The sequence below is a fragment of the Notechis scutatus genome, chromosome 5, assembly GCF_049901735.1.
Source record: "Notechis scutatus isolate UNSWTSFEM ecotype Mainland chromosome 5, rNotScu1.2, whole genome shotgun sequence".
Lineage (NCBI taxonomy): Eukaryota > Metazoa > Chordata > Lepidosauria > Squamata > Elapidae > Notechis > Notechis scutatus.
This window is the reverse complement of record NC_142013.1, coordinates 8,634,429-8,657,735: the sequence shown is the minus strand read 5'-3', so window position 1 is coordinate 8,657,735 and position 23,307 is coordinate 8,634,429. Positions and strand designations below refer to the sequence as shown.

Below are 23,307 nucleotides of genomic sequence, written 5' to 3'. Positions count from 1 at the left end.
GGAAAAGCACCTTTGGGACTTGGCTTGCCTGTCTTATTCTGCAGATGAATTTGTAGATTAGAGAATTTGTGGACTAAAGGACACCCACCTTGGAAACACTGCAGTGTTGGAAGTGGGAAATGGTGGAGTGGCTGTGTCTTTGGATGACACTACGGAGTCCACAGTTCCTGGCCTCTGTTGAAGAAAAGGAGAATCAACATGGCATCCTGAGAATGATAAAAACTATGGTTAGCCTTACAAGATAGACTAGACTGCAAACGTGACCAGAAGAGCTAATTTTACTTTATTGTAAAGTTACTTTAACAGTGTTGGTACCACTTTATAAGATTGGATGGATCGATGGATATATAATCTTCCTCCCTCTAGTATTCATACAGAACAAAAACGGCCATAGTCATCCAGAAACATCACATTCCCACTTTCATTCTCTTTATTTATTTAATTTTTATGGCCATCTATTTCAGGCATGTGAGTTTAGGTAGTAAACAAGTATTGAAAACAATTAAAATATAGTAGAAAAATAAACATATTAGAAAAATTATAACATTGTCTTTATAAACATAACAAACATGCTATGTTAATTTCATTATATTAATTTTATTTTATTTATTTTTATTTATTTGATTTGCCAATTGTTTACAAGATAATAAGTATAAGTGTATACATAGTTGTGAATACATGAAATGGGTACATATAAGAAAAATAAAAGAAGAATAAGAGAAACAATAGGACAGGGACGGTAGGCACGTTGGTGCGCTTATGCACGCTCCCTACAGACCTCTTAGGAAAGGGGTGAGGTCAATAGTAGACAGTCTAAGGTTAAAGTTTTTGGGGTTTGGGGAAGAAACTACAGAGTCGGGTAGAGTATTCCAGACATTGACCACTCTATTGCTGAAGTCGTGTTTCCTGCAATCAAGTTTGGTGCGGTTAACTTTGAGTTTGTATCTATTGTGTGCTCTTGTGTTGTTATGGTTGAAGCTGAAGTATTCATTGACAGGTAGGACATTGCAATGTATGATTTTATATACCATGCTTAAATCAGACCGAAGACGGCGTAATTCAAGGTTTTCTAGTTCTAGAATTTCAAGTCTGGTGGCATAAGGTATTCTACAACGAGTAGAGGAGTGGAGAACTCTTCTTGTGAAATATTTCTGGACTTTCTCAATTGTGCTAATATCAGATACGTAATGTGGGTTCCAGACTGATGAACTGTATTTGAGTATTGGTCTAGCAAATGTTTTGTATGCTCTGGTTAGTAGTGTGATATTACCAGAGAAAAAGCTACGTAGGATTAGGTTAACAACTCTTAATGCCTTTTTGGCTATGTAGTTGCAGTGGGCTCTAGCACTTAGATCATTAGAGGTGAGTATTCCAAGGTCCTTTACAGAGCTTGGGTCATCAACAAGATCTTGACTATTCAGCTTGTATTTTATTTTCTGATTTTTTTGCCAATATGTAAGACAGAGCATTTATTTGTTGAGATTTGAAGTTGCCATTTGTTTGACCATTCTGATACATAGTCAAGATCTTTTTGTAGGGTAGCAGTATTGTCTGTGGTATTGAACAGCTTTACATCATCAGCGAAAAGAACGCAATTGCTCTTAATATGATCACAGAGGTCATTTATGTAGAGTATGAAGAGAGTTGGTCCTAGAACACTGCCTTGGGGACACCACTATTGACAGGTACAGAATTTGATAGGACGCTCCCAATTTTGACCATTTGTTGTCTGTTTGCCAGGAATGCTTCTATCCAGTTATTCAGTTGTCCAGAGATACCATAGGATTTTATTTTTAGGAGTAGTTTGTCGTGTACCACTGAATCAAAGGCTTTACAGAAGTCTATGTAGATTGCGTCTATTGCTTTGCCCTGGTCGAGTTGTGTCGTCCATATGTTTTTGCAGTGTAAGAGTTGCAGATTACAGGATAGTTTTTTTCTGAAACCAAATTGTTTATTGGAGAGTAGGTTGTTTGTCTCTAAGTGGAGGATGATGGATTGGTTAATAATTGATTCCATGACTTTACAGGTGACGCAGCATAAGGAGATTGGTCTGTAATTTTCAACTAGGCTTGGGTCTCCCTTTTTGAAGATGGGGATGACTGTGGCTTGTGACCATAGGTTAGGCAAGGAGCTGGTCCTGAAAGATTTTTCAAAGATTATGCTTAGAGGTTTGGCTATGGCAGTGGATAGCTTTTTTAAGAAGTAGGCACATATTCCATCCGGTCCAATAGATAGAGATGGTTTTAGATTGCGTAGTGCTTTTTAATATTTTATTATATCAATTTTTAAAATATATATATTAATGTAATCAATTATACCTAATTGTTAAAAAATGGGACGTGGTAGCTCAGTGGCTAAGACGCTGAGCTTGTCGATCAGAAAGGTCAGCAGTTCGGTGGTTTGAATCCCCAGTGCTGCGTAACGGAGTGAGTTCCCGTTACTTGTCCCAGCTTCTGCCAACCTAATAGTTCAAAAGCATGTAAAAATGCAAGTAGAAAAATAGGGACCATTTTGATGGGAAGGTAACAGCATTCTGTGCACCTTCAGCATTTGGTCATGCCGGCCACATGACCACGGAGACGTCTTCGGACAGCGCTGGCTCTTTGGCTTTGTAACGGAGATGAGCACCACCCCCTAGAGCCGGGAATGACTAGCACATATGTGTGAGGGGAACTTTGACCTTTTTAATTGTTACAAAAATGCAAATACAGGCATCTCAGACAGAGAGTGGTCCTGATTTGCTTGAACCTATCACTTGGTTATTTTTGTTCCATTGTCATGCTGAATTTATCATTAGCAGGTTTTTATTAAGATAGGCCAACTAGTCTTAGGACATAATGAACGCCTAACCAACTTACATTTGTCAGGGCTTTTAAGAGCGTCCCGCTTCCGTCCATGGTGTGAAGAAAATCTTTATAAAACTTCATTTTCACCTTGTTATCTCGGACAATCAGGACACCAATCCCTTTGAAAGTGAACTCGACCGTCTGTTTGGTGGCAATGGACCTTGAGAAAGACAGGAGGGTCTCTCGGACACATCCTTCCACCATCTCCCTGTTGAAGGGGCTGTCCAGGGATAACACAATGAAATTCAGCTGGACAATTGGGATATCACCTAGGAAGGTATAGAAGGGAGAAATACTCTATAGGCAAGCTGATAACATAGCAATAGCACTTAGACCACAGGGGTCAAACTCACCACGTCACGTTGCCGTCACATGACGTTTCACGACGTTTTCCCCCTTCGCAGATCTGGGATGGGCGTGGCCTGCACTTGACACCCCTAACTTAGACTTATATATCACCCTATAATGCTTTACAGCCCTTTATTGGTGGTTTACAAGAGTCAGCCTGTCGCCCCCAACAATCTGGGTCCTCGTTTTACCAATCTCTGAAGAATGGAAGGCTGAGTGAACCTCAAGCCTTCAAGGATCGAACTACAGGCTGTAGGCAGAGTTAGCCTGGGCTTCGAAAATTTTAGCAAAGGGTTCTCTGCCTGGTTGCTGGGTGGGCGTGGCCATAGTGTGCATGGCCTAGTCAGCCTCCAGCACCATGGTGGGGGCATTTTTGCCCTCCCCAGGCTCCTGAGGCTTTCCTTAAGGCTCTGGGAGGGTGAAAATGGCCTCTCCAGGCTCCAGAGGCTGTCTGGAAGCCATAAAGGGGCCCATTTCCAGCCTTCCCGAACTTCTGGGAGGCCTTGACGTGCGTCCTGCACTTACCTGCATCCAAAAGGGGCCACGTGAGGACTCTTGGGAGGGGCAGGGAAGGGTGAGCATTGCCAGCCAGGAGTGGGATTTGGGGGTTCTTTGAACTGCACAGAATACTTAGCTAGGGGATCTCCCAAACCCCTGCGAACCCCCAGCAGTCCACCCTTGCTGCAATGCTGCAATATGCGACCACAGCTCCTTGTTAACATACAGGTAACATGTTAGCAGAATAACATTAAGATCCCAAAGGTGCTTTTCTAAAATGCAGATGGGCATTCTTGGTTTTTTTTTTCCCCTCGAAAACATTTCCCTTCTCATCCAAGAAGCTTCTTGGATGGGAAGCGAAACATTTTCAAGGGGGGGGGGAATCTAGAAAGTCCACCTGCCTTTTGGAAAAGCATCTTTGGGACAATCATGACCTGGATGATTTAGAATCTCCGTAGACAATAATAGCATTAAGGGTTCGTTCACACACTTCTCTCAGCTAGTCTAGTCTACCCAGCTTCTGAATATGGAACCGTGACAGAATCTTGTTTTTGACTCAGACAAGAAGATATCATGAAACCCTCTTAATACTTCGGCAGCTGACATCATAAATATACCAACACCACATTTGATATTGGAGGATGATCCAGTAGTAGTTCTGGGACCAAGCTTGTAAGCAGTCTAAGCCTGTGTCGAAGGTGTTATTTTCAAAAGGCAACGACTGTTTTTTGAGGAACAATGTTTCATTTTTTATCCATTTTTCACTTTTTATCCAAGAAGCTTCATCCGTTGTGATGATGGGTGTGTGTGTGTGTTGAAGGATACTTATCCTTCCATCCCCCCACCATCACAACGGATGAAGCTTCTTGGATGAAGCTTCTTGGATGAAGCTTCTTTTTTGTTCCTCAAAAAAGAAAAAGAAAAACCAATCCAGCTCCCTTTAGAAAAAGCAACTTTGAGACAACTATGATCTGGATGATTGAGAATCTCCATAGATACTGTCAGGCAATTGCGCAGCAGGTATCCACATGAAGTCATTGATGCTGAAACGAACTTGTAGTTTTATATAAATAAATATATTTACAGCTATATTTAAGTCAGTCAAGATAGTCAAGGCAAACAGAAGCATAAAATAAATCCCCACAGGAAAATCATTGTGAGGTAAATTATAGAGCACACAGGAGAAAAAGGCGGGAAACAAGGACACTCCCTCTTTTACCCACAACAACCAATCACAGCATAGATTGCCTCACGCAGGAGACAGCTCTTTCTCTCCGACCAATCAGCTACAACTGCATGTTCTGATTCATCATACCACTCCGCTGTTCGAGCTACTAAATTTAAATATTGTAACGGACACTTAGAGCTTGTGCTGGTGGCAGAGGGAGGTGGCAGAGGGATCCAGTCAATTAATAACCATAATGGTATGGAGGAATGACCTTGGGAGACAGAAAAAGGAACCGTAACCTAGACAACAGGCTGATATAATAAATAAATAATCCTTTTTAAATGATTTATATTGTTCGGTGATTAACTGGATTGCATAAAGCAAAGAGTTTGGATTTGAATGTCTATGGCAGGGGTGTGAAACTCAAGGTCCATGGGCCAGATCTGGCCTGCAGGGTGCTTAAATCCAGCCTGTGGGGTCGGCCTGGAAATATCAAAGGACCAGCTCTCTGGTCAGTTACCTCTGGCAACTAAAATGGCAGGGCCCCTCATGCCTCGTTTTCACCCTCCATGGCCTCCTGCAACACTCTGCCGGCCGAAAATGGCCTGAAAACAAGTCAGAAAATAGCCTAAAAACGGGCTGAAGATTGCCCCAAAAGCAGGGTGAAAAATGGGCCCCAAAACAGGCTGATAAACAGCCCCAAAACTGGCTGAAAACAGGCCAAACACCGCCCAAAAATGGGTGAAAAAACTGGCTGAAAACAAGCTGAAATACAGGCTGAAAATGGCCCTAAAACAGCCCGAAGAATGAGCTGAAACAGGCCCCCAAATGGGCCCAAAACTGGTTGAAAATGGGCTGAAAAACGGGCTGAAAACTGACCCCAAAACAGCCACCAGAGTGCTTCAGGAGTCCATGGGGGTGAAAACGAGGCACCGGGGGGACCACTCGCACCCCCGCCCCACCCACCCCCGCCCCCACCTCCCTCCGGCCCATGAAGGAGAACTACAATGCTGATCCGGCCCTCCAAGAAATCCAGTTTGACATCCCTAGTCTATGGAAATTTTCAGTCCTCCAAGTCATGGTTGTCCCAAAGGTGCTTTTTCAAGAGGCAATTGGACTTCCTGTTTTTTTCTTTGAAGAGATTTAAAGATTTAGATTTGAAGGAAGAAGAAAACCTTGAAAGTGAATTTCTCACCCGGAATGCGTATTTTGTTGAATTTTAGTCCGTGGATCTGGGCAAGTTTTTCCGATAGAAGGAAGACAGGCCGCTGAAGGTGGATGGATTTGTTGCTGCCAATGTGCAGTTTCTCTCTAAGGAAGGAGAAGGTCCCAAGTCCAGGAATTTGGACACCCTGCAAAAGAAGGAGCTCTACGTTAAGAGCTGGAACAGCAACATGGTGAAGGCTCCCAACCTATGTTATGCGTAGTCCTCGAATTACAACAATTGAGCCCAACCTTTCAGCTGCAAAGCAAGACAGTTGTTAGGTGTATTTTGCCCCATTTTATGAACTTTCTTGCCACAGTTGTTAAGCAAAGCACTGCCATTAAGTGAATCACCGCAGTTATTTAGCAAATCTAGCTTTCCCATTTATTTTTTTCTTGCCGGAAGCCAGCTGAGAAGATTACAAATGGTGATCATGTGACCCCAGGACACTGCAACTGTCATCATAAATACAAGTCAGTTGCCAAGCACCCCAATTTTGATCATGTGATCATGGAGATGCTGCAATGGTTGTAAGTGTGAAAACTGGTCATAAGTCACTTTTTTCAGTGCCTTTGTAACTTTAAATGGCCATTAAATGAGTGGTTGTAAGTTAAGGACTATCCATATAGTACAAGCTGAAAGTTACATTATAAATGTTATATTAGGCACAGATGTAACTCAATACACCAGTGTTGTTCCCTATAAACATCAGCAAAATAAGGATATCAACAGTGTTCTGTTGTGAAAATGTAGAGAAAACGTAACATTTGGGAATCAGGCAGCTACAAAGATAGATAGAATTGGAAGGCTTACTCTTGAGGAACACTGAATCACAGTTAGAACAAAAGAATTTTAATACTGTAACCCAAGCTGAGTCACTGATGAATCTGAATAGAAGTGAAATATTTTTAAGAAAAAAAAAATCTTGATTGCTCGGAATGAGAGACCTGGGATGGATGAACTAAGCAAGCCTTTGGTATGAATTAACATGGTTTGCATTTTTATACTCTTAACCCCTTATCTTCCGCCTGAGAGAAGATCTTAAAATCTGTGTGGGAAAGAAAGAAAAAGGAAGGAAGGAAGGAAGGAAGGAAGGAAGGAAGGAAGGAAGGAAGGAAGGAAGGAAGGAAGGAAGGAAGGAAGGAAGGAAGGAAGGAGGGAGGGAGGGAGGGAGGGAGGGAGGGAGGGAGGGAGGGAGGGAGGGAGGGAGGGAGGGAAGGAAGGAAGGAAGGAAGGAAGGAAGGAAGGAAGGAAGGAAAGAAAGAAAGAAAGAAAGAAAGAAAGAAAGAAAGAAAGAAAGAAAGAAAGAAAGAAAGAAAGAAAGAACCCTCCTTTTGGGATTGAGGGAGGGAAGGAGAAAGGGAAGGAGGGAGGGAGGGAAGGAAGGAAAAATTGAGAAATAGATGAGATAAATGCTCAGTTTGTCTTTAATTGGTGGTCATATCTCTGGTTTGAAGATACATGAGGCTTCCTATTAGTCTCTAGTAACTCCTATTTCTCTAGGAAGCCAATCACAGTTAACTCTGAGTATGGAATTCCCCACCACCTAATCTTATCAACAAAAGAGTGTTGCCTTCCTATACATTTGATAAAAGAAAATGTCTGGAGTCTTGGTTAAGGCACCAGTCTAGAAAACGAGATTGTGACTTCAAGCCCACCTGAGCCATAAAAACTAGCCCGTGACTTTGAGGCACGTTCTCTAAGCCAGGCTACCTTACAGAGTTGTTGTTGTGGGGAAAATAGGAGGAAGAAGTTATGTTGGATACTTTTGCTGCCTTGAGTTATTTGTAAAAGATAATAAAGGCAGGATACAACCAAAAGTAATACATACCTAGATCTGAAGAATGCAAGTAGAAAAATTTGCAAAAAAAGTCCTACCTTATTCATTGATAGTTGCTTCTCAACAAACTCAGAAACGGCGTCCCAAATATTAACAACATCTGAAACGTAAAGCACACATATTTTTGAGCACACTTTTTACACAACAATTGAGGAGGAAGCTCAATCCTGCGTAGAAGCTCACTAAACTGATGTATTGCTGGATAGATTTTATTTATATCCATGACAATCAGTCAGACTCTTGATGGTTTATAAGTACAGGGGGTCCTCGACTTATGACAACATTTGAGCCCAAAATTTCTGTTGTTAAGCAAGACAGTTGTCAACTGCGTTTTGTCCCATTTTACAATTTTTCTTGCCACCGTTGTTAAGTGAGTCACTGCCACGGTTGTTAAGTGAATCCGGCTCCCCCATTGACTTTGCTTGTCAGAAGGTCGCAAAAGTTGATCACATGATCCTGGGACTCTACAACCATCATAAATATGAGTCAATTGCCAAGCGTCCGAATTTTGATCACGTGACTATGGGGATTCTGCAACGTTCGCAAGTGTGAAAAATAATCATGTTACTTTTTTCAGTGCTGTTGTAACTTTGAACAGTTATTAAATGAATTGTACTAAGTTCAGGACTATCTGTATACATAATGACCACTCAAGACAACATTCATGGCAAAAATAGCATTATAAAAATGCAGCAATCAACCAAATTTCTCACTGGTTCTTACTTCTCAATTGCCACCGACTGCATGAAACAATTTGTCATTTAAGTTTCCAGGTGGTCAGTCATATGGGAACAATCTCAACTGCACAGGGAGATTATTTCACACAGCAGGGACTGACCCTGAAAAATAAGCCCCTGCAATCCTCACAGGAGGTAAGCTGTTCCAAAGAAAGCCGCCTTTTGCAATTGACCAATAGTGATTTTGTCAACCCTGATGCTGTTTAAGTGGTCAGTTGTTTTGGGATTGCATCCAAGGCACCCAATTACACTGATACTATCTTTGCTCTCTTTTGCTACAGTTATTGTACTTCTATTTGTGTTCAGACCCAGGCTTCGTTCAAATTAAGAAAAACACACGCTGTGTGTAAAAGCAAACCTTTTTTAATGTGATGCTGGGAATTATTTGCATTCCCAGCCAAAACTCATTGTCTGAGATAAGAGCATGTCTTTCAGAGTTGTAAACAGACGTCCACTTCATTAGAAGATCAGCTGACAGAAACTCCAGCAAAGACAAACCAGACTCCACAGGGCTTCGACGAGGAATCAGAATCTAATGAACTTCTTTGCTTCCTGCAAAGAGCACATCACCAAGGGCTGGCTTTTATCCCTTATGGGCAATCACCTCCCAGCCTTACTCCCAAGTCGCTCCTGCTGCTTCAGTTGCTCTTGCCTTCTAGCAGCTCTGCGCACATGCACACTGGGAACAGGCTCCCCTTGTTCCTCTGCCTCGCTGTTGCCAGACTCTGAAAGCTCCAAAGGCAGCATCCCACTCTCAGATAGTACTGGCCCCATCTCTGCATCAGATGCAGGACCCTCACCTGAGTCCTCACCAGACTCCCTGACTGGTTCCCTTTCGTCCTCACTGTCCAATACCTCTGCCGTCTGCATCAGCTGCCGGCGAACCACAACAATTTGTATTTCTTTCTCCAATTATGATTATAAAATATTATCAAATGATTGTCAAATATTCATTATGATTATGGTTCATTGCACAGTCAGCCAGATGTTTAGACTGGATTTGGCATTTGACTCCTTTCTCAAGGACCTGAGACAGGTAGCACTTTTAGACTTATATACCGCTTCACGGTGCTTTACAGCCCTCTCTAAGCGGTTTTACAGAGTCAGCATATTGCCCCCAACAATCTGGGTCCACATTTTACCCACCACATTGGAAGAATGAGTCAACCTTGAGCCTGGTGGGATTTGAACTGCCCAATTGCAGGCAGCCGGAAGGCAGGCAGCAGAAGTAGCCTGCAGTACTGCACTCTAACCACTGCCCCACAGTGGCTCAGATAGATCTTATTTGATGGTGTCTAAGGCATCACTACACGGTGTATTAGCTGTTCCAGGTAAAGCTACCTTTTGCAATTGGCTGGTGTGGAATTTGTCAGTGCTGAAGGTGTTCAAGGGGTGTTCCAGAGGTTTTGGGATTGCAACCAAGGTGACAATAAACCCAATAAAGACAGTTTGGAATAGTGGTTAAGGCACCAGGCTACAGAAAGCATGAGACCGAGAGTTCATGTCCTGCCTTAGCCATGAAAGCCAGCTGAGTGACTTTGGACCAATCCCTGTCTCTCAGCCCACCACACCTTACAGGGTTGCTGTGTTGAGGAAAATGGGAGGAGGAAGGTGTGCCAGATGTGTTCTCCTCCTTTAGTGTCATGCCCCTGGTGGAGACTGACTCTGAGGAAGAGGAGGAACAGCCAACAGGGAGTGGGAGTGTGGCTCCAGAGGTGGTGGAGGAGGCTGGGGAAGGGTAGAGGCCAGCTGAGCAGTCAGAAGAGGATCCAGGCCCATCCCCTATCCATCCTAGGTCGCGCAGGGAGGAGAGGATCAGGGAAAAGCAAGGTCTACTCAAGAGGAGATTACCATGATCCTCCTTGTGGCTTGCAGCTGGGAGCTATGTATATAAGTTTGCAACCGCGCAATTTGCAACTGCAGGAGTCAATTTAGTGTCCAGCTTGAAAGAGGTTTATCTTTGTTGGCGTTCTTCCCATGGACTTTTCTCGGTTATTTTCCTGGAGTTTATGATTAGTTATCTCGGCTTGCTTCAGAACTCTCATCAATGCGGTTTGTTTTGGTTTTCTGTTTGGCTCATTAGTTACTTTTGTGACTTTAAAGTGTGCCAAATAAAACAGGGAAATTAAGTTGAAGGCCTTACCGGACTTTAATATATGTTTTGGGTTTAGGGTTATTTTGAGAGACTACGGGTCATCACATTCAGTTATTTGTAAAGATAATAAAGGCTGGATACAAATAAACAAAATTAATAAAATATATAAACCCTCCTTCAAATTAAACTCAACTCCTGGTAAGTATGGCGTGCAGCTATCTACTGAGAAGCCTTTATCTTCCTGCAGTCTAATTTGCAGCCCTGAAATCTCCCTGTTGTCTCCCACCCAATATTATCCAGGACTGACCCTGCTTAGCTTTTCTGAGAGCAGCCAAAATAGCTTGCTGCTGCCATCTAGTGGAAAACTAAGGCAAACTTTTCTGAGTTCTCTGCTTTTCAAGGTACTGAAAGAGGAGAGAGAAATTAAGAAAATTAAACTAGCAGAAGAGATAAAGTAATAATAGCTAAATAGATAAGTAGGTAAATATTTTAATAATTTTCATCAAAGACTTATAGCACCAGTAATAGAATAGAATAGAATAGAGTAGAGTAGAGTAGAGTAGAGTAGAGTAGAGTAGAGTAGAGTAGAGTAGAGTAAAACAGAACAGAATCCTTTATTAGCCAACTGTGATTGGACACACAAGGAATTTGTCTTTGGTGCATATGCTCTCAGTGTACATACGAAAAAAATAAAATAAATTCATCAAGAATCATAAGCTACAATGTTTAGTGATAGTCATAGGTTACTAATAAGCAATCAAATCATACTATGGAACAAATAAAATATAAATTGTAAAGATACAAGCAACATGGTTATAGTCATAAGTGGGAAGAGATAGGTACTAGGAAGGATGAGAAAAATAATAGTAATACAGTCTCACTAAGTATTGTGGGAATTGGTTGTTTAGCAGAGTGATGGCATTCAGGAAAACCCCTAATTGGCCATTAGAACCACCATCCAATTTCTTCAGATTTTGAAAAGGAACAAACCTCATCCTTCGCTTAAGCTTGGCTTAAGCAGGGCATGTTTTTACTTTTTACCTGAAGAAATATTTCCATGTCGTATTCTCAGAAACTTCCTGTCATACCAACCTGCCTTCCATTGAGGACCTGTATACTGCACGAGTCAAAAAGAGGACTGTGAAAATGTGTTGAGGACATAAACTGTTTCAACTCCTACCCTTAAAACGACGCTATAGAGCACTGCACACCAGAACAACTAGACACAAGGACAGTTTTTCTCCCCCGAACGCCATCACTCTGCTAAACAAATAATTCCCTCAACACTGTCCAACTATTTACAAAGTCTACACTGCTATTACTGTTAATCTTCTCTCACTCCTTATCACCCATCAGCTTCCACTTGTGAATGTATGATTGTAACTTTTTGCTTGTATCCTTACAATTTATATTGACTGTTTCCTAGTATGATTTGATTGCTTATTGGACCCTATGACTATTATTAAGTGTTGTACTTGATGATTCTTGACTCTTGACAAATGTATCTTTTCTTTTATGTACACTGAGAGCATTTGCACCAAGACAAATTCCTTGTGTGTCCAATCACACTTGGCCAATAAAGTGTTCTGTTCTATACCGAGAGAGTTAAAAATTAGGTTTTTTATATATATATATAACATATATACCCAGAAAAGGCATTCAAATCCCTGCAGTATATTTTCTTTTTTCTTTTTCTTTTTTAATGCAATAATTTAAATGAACTTTACCTTCGGAAGTGAGCTTGGGAAGGGTTATGAATAGGTTCTTGCCCGCCTGGGTGATTGCATTTTGGATCATGTCCAACATTTTTGCATCCTCGGCCCAAATTTATCTCAACGAAGTCAAAAAGCCGGGCGGGGATGGAGGCACCGAAGCGGATCCTTTAATTCGCGGTGGGGGAAAAGTTGCGGTCACATTCTTCTTAAGTTTCGTCCTCCTTGATTTTCTTTTTAAAGCACGGCCTTAGCGAGCTCGCCCCATTTCCCTTCTCTTGCTCTCCTCCTCCCCATCAATGCAAGGAGCCTCGAAGGAGAGAGAAGGGCCGAGAGAGAGAGAGAGAGAGAGAGAGAGAGAAACTCTGCGAAACGCAGGACATTCACAGCGCCGGGGGGAGGGGCGGATGGAAGGGAGGGGAGGGGCTCGTCGCTAGGACGCGCGTTTCCCTCACTCGTTACCAGGAGTGACGTCACAATCGAGGGTTACTCGCCCGGCATTTGTGTGAAGTTGTCCAGCGTGGTTTTTTAGACGTTCCCTTCAAGGCTGGACTGGATGGGATGTTCTCCAGGGCGATCTGTTCCTAAGTTGGTCCTTCCCGTCTTCCAAAGCAGCTTCTCCACCTTGCTTCTGGTTGTCCCCTCCTTCTGTCTGTCTGCCTATCATCTCTCTCCACCCACCCATCTATCGATCTTCTACCTACCTATCATCTATCCATTTATCTACCTACCTACCCACCTACCTACCCACCCACCCCTCCCTCTCTCCCTCCTTCCACCCACCCATCCATCCATCCATCCATCCATCCATCCATCTATCTCCATTTAACATCCTATCATCTCTATCCACAGTATCATCTCTATCATCTATCTATCTATCTATCTATCTATCTATCTATCTATCTATCTATCTATCTATCTATCTATCTATCATACCTATATCTAATCTATCTATCTCTATTTAACATCCTATCATTTATGTCCACAGCATATATATATATTCCTATCTATCATCTATATCTAGTCTAATCTATCCTATCTACTCTATCATCTATCTCTATTTTTCATCCTATCATCTATACCCACAGTATCATCTCTTTCTATCACGTATCTGTCTATCCTTCCTCCCTCTCTCTCTCTCTCTCCCCCCTCCATTTATCTAATTTGTTTGTTTGCCATCCATCTCACCTAGAAGCTACTCTGGGCAGCTTGCAAACATTAAAAGGCAATAAATAGTTTTCACATCTAGGAAGACCTAGATGACAGCTTGAATTGGGGACTACTACAGGAGTGTGGCTGTGTTGCTCCATGCAGCAAAAACAAACCCAAAATGATAGTGTTGGGGTACCTTAAAAACTAAAATTGTTATGTTTTCCTGACCCCAGTTGTGTGGATAACCAAGGTAGATTTTATATGAAAAGTGTGTTTTTAAAGTGCAGCATTTTGCCTGCTCATTGATTTAATTAGTTGAATGACAGGGTAATAAAAAAAACATGCATAAAATGAGAGTTACCATGGAGTATGTGAAATGTAAGTTTATTACAGCCCAGAGAATCCACTGTTTAGGATATGTTTTGATTCTGCCAGCGGAAGCTAGGGCTTCATCATGCATCCCCTTGTGTGGATTCTAATTTATAATGTCTTAAAAGAAAAGTCACTCAGAATTATCTAAAATGAGCAGCCCCTATATACTATCTAAATAAATATCTCATTCTGATCCACCTTGGCCCATCATGAACATGGCCAAGGTAGATTTCCCAGTGTAATGTGAAGATGGTTTTTTCTGGAATGTTTTTTTCAACTTCCTGGTTTAATCTACACACTTGTCCTAGTGGTCTTCTATCCATTAATGAAACCCACATTTTAATTTTTTTGAGACTAGCCAAGGTTTTCTTGCTGTTGCCATCTGTTGTGACATACCAGCAAACCTAGACTAAGATGCTGATGTTCTCTTCTAAAGAATTAACTGGAATAAAAAAAAAAAAAGCCTCTTGTGATTATTGACACTCTCACTATATTTTTATGTTACCAAGAAAACATGGAGCTTAACATAAAGGTAGTTGCTAACAAACTGAAACTTCCAAGTCTTCTTTCAATAGAAACGAGATGAGGGCAGTCATGCATCAACTCAGTATGAATAAATTAATTGTAATAGGTAACAATTATTTCAGAAAATGGAAACTTGCCCAGACTTTATATGACAAATGAAGTGGAGCAAAATATGAGAAATCTAAAATTAGAAACACTAATTTCATAGCTGTTAATTACCTTACCTATTCGTTTTTGTTCCATGTACTAGTTTCATCCTCTCTTTAAATCAATTTGATGTGTGTTTCATTAATGAGGATAAATTCTTTGAAATATTCAGATATTCAAGATTAAGCTAAGACCACTACATTTTTGCTCCTCTTGAATTGCTCAGATGAGATGACAGTATCAAAATTAGGTGGATGGATAGATAAGATAGACAGGCAAAGCTCTTTATTGTTTGGTTCTGCTGGAAAAAGTACTTAAACTTTTGAGTAGCCCTATGCTGCAGATGCAAAAGTTAGAAGACATCACACTGTAGGTTTCAAATTATATTCTTCCATCAGCATCACTCAGTTTAAAAAAGAATACTTGCGTATTTATCTTTATTCATGATTGCCTATTCCATACATAAAAATAGGGCTGTCCCAAATGATTATAACAGCTTGGCTTTTAAATCTTACCTTCTGATATTCTGTTTTAAAGAGGGGGGATGGACTGAAGAGTAAGATGGGAAAACTTAGCAAGAATTTTCTCCTGCTCACATTAGTGAAACCTTCCAATGAATCTCAACTGCACATATGAATTTGAGTGTATGCCAAAAGAACGAGAATTTCAAGAAAGAAACAGCAAGGTTTCATTGATAACTCTCAAAGCAACACTGAAGGCAGCTGAATTTAATGTTCAGAATTCAGAAATACATTATTCAGTCCGTCCACAATAAAATCTTAAGCGGCAATGAGCAAACACATGGCAGGACAGGAGGCTGGTTTGAAAATGAGGCTGGAACAAATTTTCCCCAAGGATTATAAAAGAGTGGGACAGTATCTAGTCTTCTGCTGTTGATATCCTTCCCTCCTTCATAAAAGCTTCCATGGTGGCTGGGGAATTCTGGGAATTGAAGTCCCCAAGTCTTTAAGTTGTCAAGGTTGGGCACCCCTGCTCTATAGCTTTTAAGATGCTAGGCCAGATTTATGGACAACAGCTAGAACCTGCTTCACTTTTGAAGAGGCAGAGTGACCTTCATGCAAAGATCAGTTTCCCTGTTCCTCTAATCAAGAGGCACTTTGATGCCCTCTCCTCAGAAAAAATACCCACTGCTTTTTAGAGGTGGCTCCTAGTTGCTCCCAAAAAAATGAATCAATAGCCATTACGCATCAGGCTTCTGCATTGTACGAATAAAACTTGGAGAAATCTTGATCCACAGGTTGAGTCAACAACTGCAACTTTCTACAATCTTAAAGAGGAAAGAATTTATGGGACAGTCCTCATATTATCAGCCACTCCTTCAGAGCAGGCTGTAAGATAGACGTCCCATTGGCCCATACTCCACCTGTGAAGTATTCAGATAGAATTACTGTAATCAGGAATATGTAGTCAGAAGGATATGTGTTTGTCATGGCCACTGATGAAACTACTTGTCCTGAATATGAAAACCAAAATAATCAAATCAACTATTGTAAGAAGAATTAGCTGAACAGGACATCTAGAAGTCATACAAGCTATTATACAAAGCATAAACAAATAGAATAGAATAGAATAGAATAGAATAGAATAGAATAGAATAGAATAACAGATTTGGAAGGGACCTTGGAGGTCTTCTAGTCCAACCCCCTGCCTGGGCAGGAAACCCTACACTTCAGACAAATGGTTATCCAACATCTTTTAAAAAAACTTCCAGTGTTGGAGCATTCACAACTTCTGGAGGCAAGTAGTTCCACTGATTAATTGTTCTAACTGTCAGGAAATTTCTCCTTAGTTCTAAGTTGCTTAGATGTTCCATAACAACTTCAGTCTGGGGGAAAAAAGCCAAATCAAAATATTTTTTCTTGTTAATATTATTGATCATGTTTTCTGTACACATTGTAGGTTTCCCGGGTTATACTTTTTAACTTGAAAACAGGACATGCTGCAATGATTACTCATTAAGGTTTAATTTTAAATCAAAGTCCCAGAAGTATTACAAAAGCTAAGGTATTTTATTTTTCTCCTCCCTTCATCTCAAATTTAGGCATTCATCCGGATGTCCTTCAGCAGGCTCGGCATATTGCATCTTTTAAGCTCTGTCTGCTTGTTCGAGTGAACTCCCAAGAAACTGACTCGGGATTATGTTTTCCAAAAAAAAGGGTTTTGAGTTAGTCTTCTTTGGAAATTCTCGTACCTGAAAGAAAGGGGGAGAAACAAAAAATGTGGATAAATTAAAATTTTATAATAAAACTATTTTGTATGTTTCAGTTGACGGCAATCTCAAGTTAAGGATAATTAACATTCCTCTTTCCAATATCTATGGGGCTGCCACCAAGAAGAGGAGGTCAAACTATTCTCCAAAGCACCTGAAGGCAGAACAAGAAACAACAGATGGAAACTAATCAAGGAGAGAAGCAACCTAGAACTAAGGAGAAATTTCCAGATAGTTAGAACAAATAATCTGTGGAACAACTTGTCTGCAGAAGTTGTGGGTGCTCCAACATTGGAGGTTTTAAAGAAGAGATTGAACAACCATTTGTCTGAAATAGCATAGGATTTCCTGCTTGAGCTGGAAATTGGACTAGAAGACCTCCAAGGTCCCTTCCAATTCTCTTATTCTGTAAAAGATTTCTGCTAAGACTTCTCTTAATCTCCAGCACTGAAATTCAATTGCCTACTGCATAGGCAAGCTGATATCATAACAATAGCACATAGACTTATATATCACCCCATAATGCTTTCCAATACTCTTGGAAGGATGAAAGGCTGAGTCAACCTTGAGCCAGTCAGAATCGAACTGCTGGCAATTGGCAGAATCAACCTCAATATGCTATAATGCTATAATAATAGCAAACCCCCTGGGTATTATTAAGCTAAAAAAATATCCAGTTCCTATCATCATTCCTTGGTGACAGAAATACTAATATGTAATTTAAATGAATTTGTGCAAATCTGCAGAAGAGGATATCCACTATTAAAAAGGGAAAATATATCAGGTATTCTACTTTCCTTTACTTAGGGAGGGAGTGACTTGTCACAATATACTTGCTATCTGCAATCCTAACAGTAAATAGAACTGAAAAATAAAGACCTCAAGATTTGCTGATACAGAACTTAAAGTTGATCAAACATCAACTTGATTAACCAGATTAATACTCTGTAATTATGATTATTCTGGTTTGTTGCAGGAATGGGAAAACATCTACTGCTTAAGAAATAACTGTATCTTACCATTTCAGAACTACATTTGCAGGAATAAAAGCTTCTGATGGATTGGGTCTCATTTGGGCCTGAGTAACAGCAAAGGATGACGCGAAGTTATAAAAATTGTCCAACATCTTTTGAGTGAACTGAAAAAAATAATCAAAACATATTAACAATTTCAACCTATGAATCATCTCTACTGCAATTCTTAGAACAGATTGAGCAATTTTTAATGTATTTGAACATTGCCATTGGGACTTCTCATGGTTAATAGGAAGAGCAAAACAAAACAAAACACCTTTCAATAATAAAAACAATAATAAACCAAATAATACACGGTAAAAAACCAACAGTAACAGGTAACACCATCCCTATTCTCAAAATGCTTGTTCAAAATATCTTCTGCTCTGTTTTGTTCTGTTCCATTCTGTTCCTTTCCATTCCATTCTATTTTCCACTCTACATTCTATTCCATTTGATTCTGTTCTGTTCTGTTCCATTCCATTTCCTATTCTACATTCTATTGTTCCATTCTGTTCTGTTCTGTTCTGTTCTGCTTTGCTCTGCTCTGTTCTGCTCTACCAAGGTTCTGGTATTGTTCTAGAAAGTTTTCAGTTTTCTAGAAAACATTGTTTACTGAGAGAGAGAAAACTATATTTGCAATTACCTCTGTGAATGAATTGACTGACGATACGGCAGCACTTGCTATAGGAGTCTGTTGAGCCAAGAGTTCGAGCAGCTCCACAGAAATCCCAATCTGGGCCACAGAAGGCATTTGGGGGATAGTCATGGCTCCAAACGGATGCTGACTGCCTTTACCTAAAAGGAACACATCACAGCTACCCTAAAGAATTGGTCTGCTTCTCAACGCCAAGGACAGTTCTGAAGTAACCGCAAATATACACAAGACTGTGTGGGAGGGAAACGCATCAGTTACTGTAATGGTATGAAATAAAGAACAATGAAACATTAAAATACAGGTAGTTCTCGACTTAACAGCCAGTTCTTATAAAATAACTATCTGAAACAAAATAAACCTCACTGTCAGGAAGCATACCTAAAAAGTCCCCGTAAAGATGAATATTTAAAAATAGGAGAAAAAATGCAATCCATTATTTATATTTGTTTTCAATAGAAAATAGAAATAGAATAGAAAAGTGCAAATAACAAGCCCATGATTCTAAACCCTAGCAGCTGATACTAAATTAATTTCACGCAGCTATGTCATGGAACAGGGTTCTGGAGATAAAAACATTGTTTGAAAAAGAAAAATACTCCTCTCTGTGATAGTAAAGATTGGTTTAAAATGGGCTTAAACTTCTTCAGTTAAAAGCACAGTACAGGGAAGAATAAGTACAAATGAGTTTTGGAATCTCTCTTGCGTCTCAGATTTCAAGATGTAAATAGGCTAATATTTCTTCTGATCATGCACACTTGTATTCCCCTCTCTTACCAGATTTTAGACCAGAAATTTTAAAAATGGCACTTGGTTTGTCATTCGTGACAAACCCAAGGAGCTGCCACACGGCCACACCATTCTCGTCGGGGTAGCAGAAGTAGACTGATCCACCCATACCCTCCGGAAAGGGCACAGTTCCCAGCATGAAGACCACCACATGATTGATTTTCTCGTAGTCGGGCAAGTTAAACACAAATTTGTCCTCTGCTACTTGCTGCGCCACTGTTTGAACCTGTAAAAAGAAGTTTGTTTAGAAAATGTACGTGGCTGCCCAATTCATGGTTGACTCCAAACCGTTTACAGGAATAAAACCCTAATACAAAACTCCATAAACCCCCCCATCCTCTGACAACAATCAATCAATCAGCCACTTGATAGGCTCCATATCACCCTGGGGGCTCTTAGCCACTTGGCAAAACCATGTCTTCAGGGCCTTTTAAAATGGTGTCAAGGTAGGGTTCCCATCTTATTTCCGCAGGTGTTATGTTCCACAGGGAGTGAGCTACTATAGAGGAGATTCCCTTTTTTTGGTCCCACTTGATCAACCTCCCTGAAACAGAGGACCTGTAAAATCCTCCCTGCTCTGGTGGGTCAGGTAGATGTAGTTGGGAAAAGATGGTCCTTGAAATAACCCAACCCAAAACTATGAAGGGCTTTAAAGATTAAAAAAAACAGCATCTTGAATTGGACCTGGAAGCAAACTGGCAGCCAACACAGGAGAGGTGATACATGTGCAAATGTGTACAGAAAAAACATTACTACCAACCTGCCTTCCATCGAGGACCTGTATACTGCATGAGTCAAAAAGAGGGCTGTGAAAATCTCTACAGCCCCTCACATCCCGGACATAAACTGTTTCAACTCCTACCCTCAAAACGATGCTATAGAGCACTGCACACCAGAACAACTAGACACAAGGACAGTTTTTCCCCATATGCCACCACTCTGCTAAACGAATAATTCCCTCAACACTGTCAAACTATTTACTAAGTCTGCATTACTATTACTATTAATCCTCCCATCCTTCCTATCACCCATCTCCTTCCACTTATGACTGTATGGCTGTAACCTTGTTGCTTGTATCCTAACGATTTTTATTGACGATTTCCTAGTATGGTTTGATTGCTTATTGGACCCTATGACTATTATTAAGTGTTGTATCTTATGATTCTTGACTCTTGATGAATGTATCTTTTCTTTTATGTACAATGAGAGCCTATACACCAAGACAAATTCCTTGTGTATCCAATCATACTTGGCCAATAAAGAATTCTATTCTATTCTATATCTAGACGTGCATATAACTATGTGGGCTGCCATATTTTGAACCAATTGAAGCTTCTAGATAAATTTTCAAGGGCAGCTCCATGTAGAGCATTAAATGGAAACCCGCTTTCCCCCTGAGCAAATGTTTAGACGGGTAACTGGTTCACATCGCAATGCATCATTTTGTGCAATTTGGTTCATCCCTGCTCTAGCCTTCTCCACAGAACATTCTGCTCAATGGAATCCATATATATAGCACCACACTTCTCGATTAGCAGGTTCAGCATCTCTGACATGCTAAGCCACCTGATAAATCAGTCTGACTAATGCCAAAGGTGCTTTTTTCAAGAGGCAACTGGACTTGTTTTTCTTTTGAGGATGTTTTGCTTTTCATCCAAGAAAGTTTCTTCAATCCAGTTGCCTCATGAAAAAAAGCACCTTTGGGACAACCATGATTGGATGACTGAGAATCTCCATAGATAATCAACCCTACTCATTAAAAAAAGTGATTTCCACTGAAAATACAATGTATCAAAATGAATGAGGAAAGCGCCACTGGAAGTAATGGCTGCATCTGCAACGACCACAAGTTGTAATTCGCTGTTCAGACACGGTTTGTATAGTGAAATTAGTTAAAGTAGAATGCAAGCATTGGGTTCACAACTTGAAAAAGTAGGTTTTGCATGAAAGATTGCAGCCCAACATCCAATTGCAAATATTGGGCTGCAATCTTTCATGCAAAACCCCAATTTGCAATATAACTTGTGCAAATAGTGGTGAAGGATGTCATTTTTTAAAATTCATCCCTGAAGGATGAATTTGGACTCGGGTAGCTCTATGAAAAGGCTGAGAGGAAGAGCTGAGAGGAAGTAGGCAGCTTCATGGAGAGCCACAGAAGGATAAAATGAGGTTTTTTTTTCTTCTTGAAATAGGAGCCTCATGTCCGGTGTACAAGTTTTCCCTCAGAAATAGACAACAATAAGGGGCTGCATCTTTTGAGCTGTTTTTTTTTTAAAAAATCACACTCAGCTGAGGAAGGCATAATGTCTGTTGAAAACTTCCATAAATGCAATTTTAAGTTTGTAAATTCCCGTCACGAGTTGCACAACACTTCAAACCCACCCCCCAGTCTACCCTTTCAGGCACCATTTGATGCACTGGGGACTACAGCTCCCACCAACCCACAATAGCCTCGGCTGCTCAAGGGGTGATGGGAGTTGTAGTTTCAAGACATCGGATCGGCGCCTCGCCGTACCCTCGAGCCGCAAACCGCAGGAGGCGGTGCCTAGAGTCACCCCGCACATCGCTCACCATAGAAACCCCAAAGGGCCAGCCGGCCCTCTCGTTTCCATAGTCACCTCTTCTTCTTCTCCTCTCCCCCTCCCCTTCGTTGCCATGGAGATCCAGGCCAAGGAGCCCGCCCACTCCATCCCCCGCGGCCACGGGCGGGAGCCACTCACCAGCCTCCCCGCAACCAAGCAACCAAACATGGCGGCGGCGCCAGCACCCCGGCTTGGTCCTCCGAGGTGGCCTTTCTAGATATCTACAACCCGCCCGGACGAAAACCCCAAGGCCCCTCCGTGACGCCCTCCCCCCCCCCACTCCGCCCCAAGAAAGTACATCCGGGGCAGGCGGAAAGAGGAAATTTTTAAAAACATAGGTGGAAACATAGGGGGTGGCGAAAAGGACTTTATGTCCCAGGATGCAGCTCGGTAGAACAAGTCGGTCCGTTTCTACAGAAATCTCCGCAGCGGAGGCCGAAGAGTCTATTGGGAAATGCAGGCTACGGTTAAGGATGCGTGCGCGCACGAATATAACGATATGAAGTTGCTTTGTAAAACTATTTTGCTTTTAAGCTTCGACTTGGGAGTTGTAGCTCTTCCTTCGTGGAGAAGAAACTTACGGAATGCAGGTTTATCCCCCTTTCTACTCTCAAGGGAATGCACAAGCTTCCAGATTTCGCAGAATTCTTTAGGTGCACAAAAAGCATCAACATTGAAGTCTCCACATTTACCCATGTTTTTCCTGTCCCATTAAAATATTTCTGCCTCAGTGAAAGCAGGCTGTCAAAAAGCAGACCTACTGATCCATTTGTTTGTTCATTCTCCTGAAGCAAAATGAAGATAGGGTTTGTGTAAAAAGATCATAACATCTATGGTATCCTCGACGTACAACCATTCATTTTAGTGACCATTTGGAGTTACAATGGCACTGAAAAAAACATTGACTTATCAAGGGTTTTCACTTCTTGCCATGGCAGCATCCCCATCATCACATGACTAAAATTCAGGCACTTATGAGTTAGTGTCCTCACGTCATCGCCATTTGTAACCTTCCAAAAGGCAAAGGCAATGGGGGAAGCCAGATTCCCTTAATGACTGCATGATTTATTTAACAACTGCAGTGATTTGCTTAACAACTGTGGTGAGAAAGGTTGTAAAACAAGTCAAAATTCACTTAACTGTCTTGTTTAACAGTGGAAATTTTGGGCTCAATTGTAGCCGTTAAATCAAGGACTACTTGTACTTAAATGCATTAGAAAAGGTTACCCTAAAACCTAGAAATTGTAGTCTTTTTCAATTTAATTCCCAATTTAAGCAATAAAGATAATATTTTAATGAATTAATGTTCTGATATATTTGGGCTAACCACACGGCTAGTTTACACTGCTTGTTCTGCTTTATCCACAGCCAAAAAGGTAAAAGAAAAATTGATG

General features: G+C 41.0%; 2 protein-coding genes across 2 annotated transcripts in view; both read right to left on the bottom strand.

Moving 5' to 3' along the window:
* CCDC81 (coiled-coil domain containing 81) overlaps positions 1–12,847 on the bottom strand; it is a 37,320-nt gene extending 24,473 nt beyond the window's left edge. Inside the window, exons 1-5 of the mRNA XM_026680481.2 lie at positions 12,464–12,847; positions 7,943–8,004; positions 6,056–6,212; positions 2,859–3,115; positions 89–174 (exon numbers count right to left, since the gene is read on the bottom strand). Coding sequence (XP_026536266.2) covers positions 89–174; positions 2,859–3,115; positions 6,056–6,212; positions 7,943–8,004; positions 12,464–12,542 — 641 coding nt within the window. The 5' untranslated portion in view covers positions 12,543–12,847. The remainder of the gene's footprint in view (positions 1–88; positions 175–2,858; positions 3,116–6,055; positions 6,213–7,942; positions 8,005–12,463) is intronic.
* Positions 12,848–16,610: 3,763 nt separating this feature from the next.
* On the bottom strand, positions 16,611–23,240 carry HIKESHI (heat shock protein nuclear import factor hikeshi). Its single transcript, XM_026680483.2, has 5 exons — positions 22,052–23,240; positions 19,320–19,557; positions 18,534–18,685; positions 17,894–18,012; positions 16,611–16,856 (listed from the first exon to the last, which is right to left on the bottom strand). The coding sequence occupies exons 1-5, from the start codon at positions 22,079–22,081 to the stop codon at positions 16,802–16,804; spliced, it is 594 nt and encodes a 197-aa protein (XP_026536268.1). The 5' UTR covers positions 22,082–23,240; the 3' UTR covers positions 16,611–16,801.
* Between the last annotated feature and the right edge of the window lie 67 nt (positions 23,241–23,307).

What these genes read in the sequence shown, in the direction of transcription:
- HIKESHI (XM_026680483.2), bottom strand. Translation starts at nt 22,081, where the DNA reads ATGTTTGGTTGCTTGGTTGCGGGGAGGCTG. An exon ending in AATTTCTGGTCTAAAATCTG is followed by an intron (nt 18,686 to 19,319) that starts GTAAGAGAGGGG and finishes TGTTCCTTTTAG; the next exon opens with GTAAAGGCAGTCAGCATCCG. An exon ending in GCAAATGTAGTTCTGAAATG is followed by an intron (nt 16,857 to 17,893) that starts GTAAGATACAGT and finishes CCTTTCTTTCAG; the next exon opens with GTACGAGAATTTCCAAAGAA.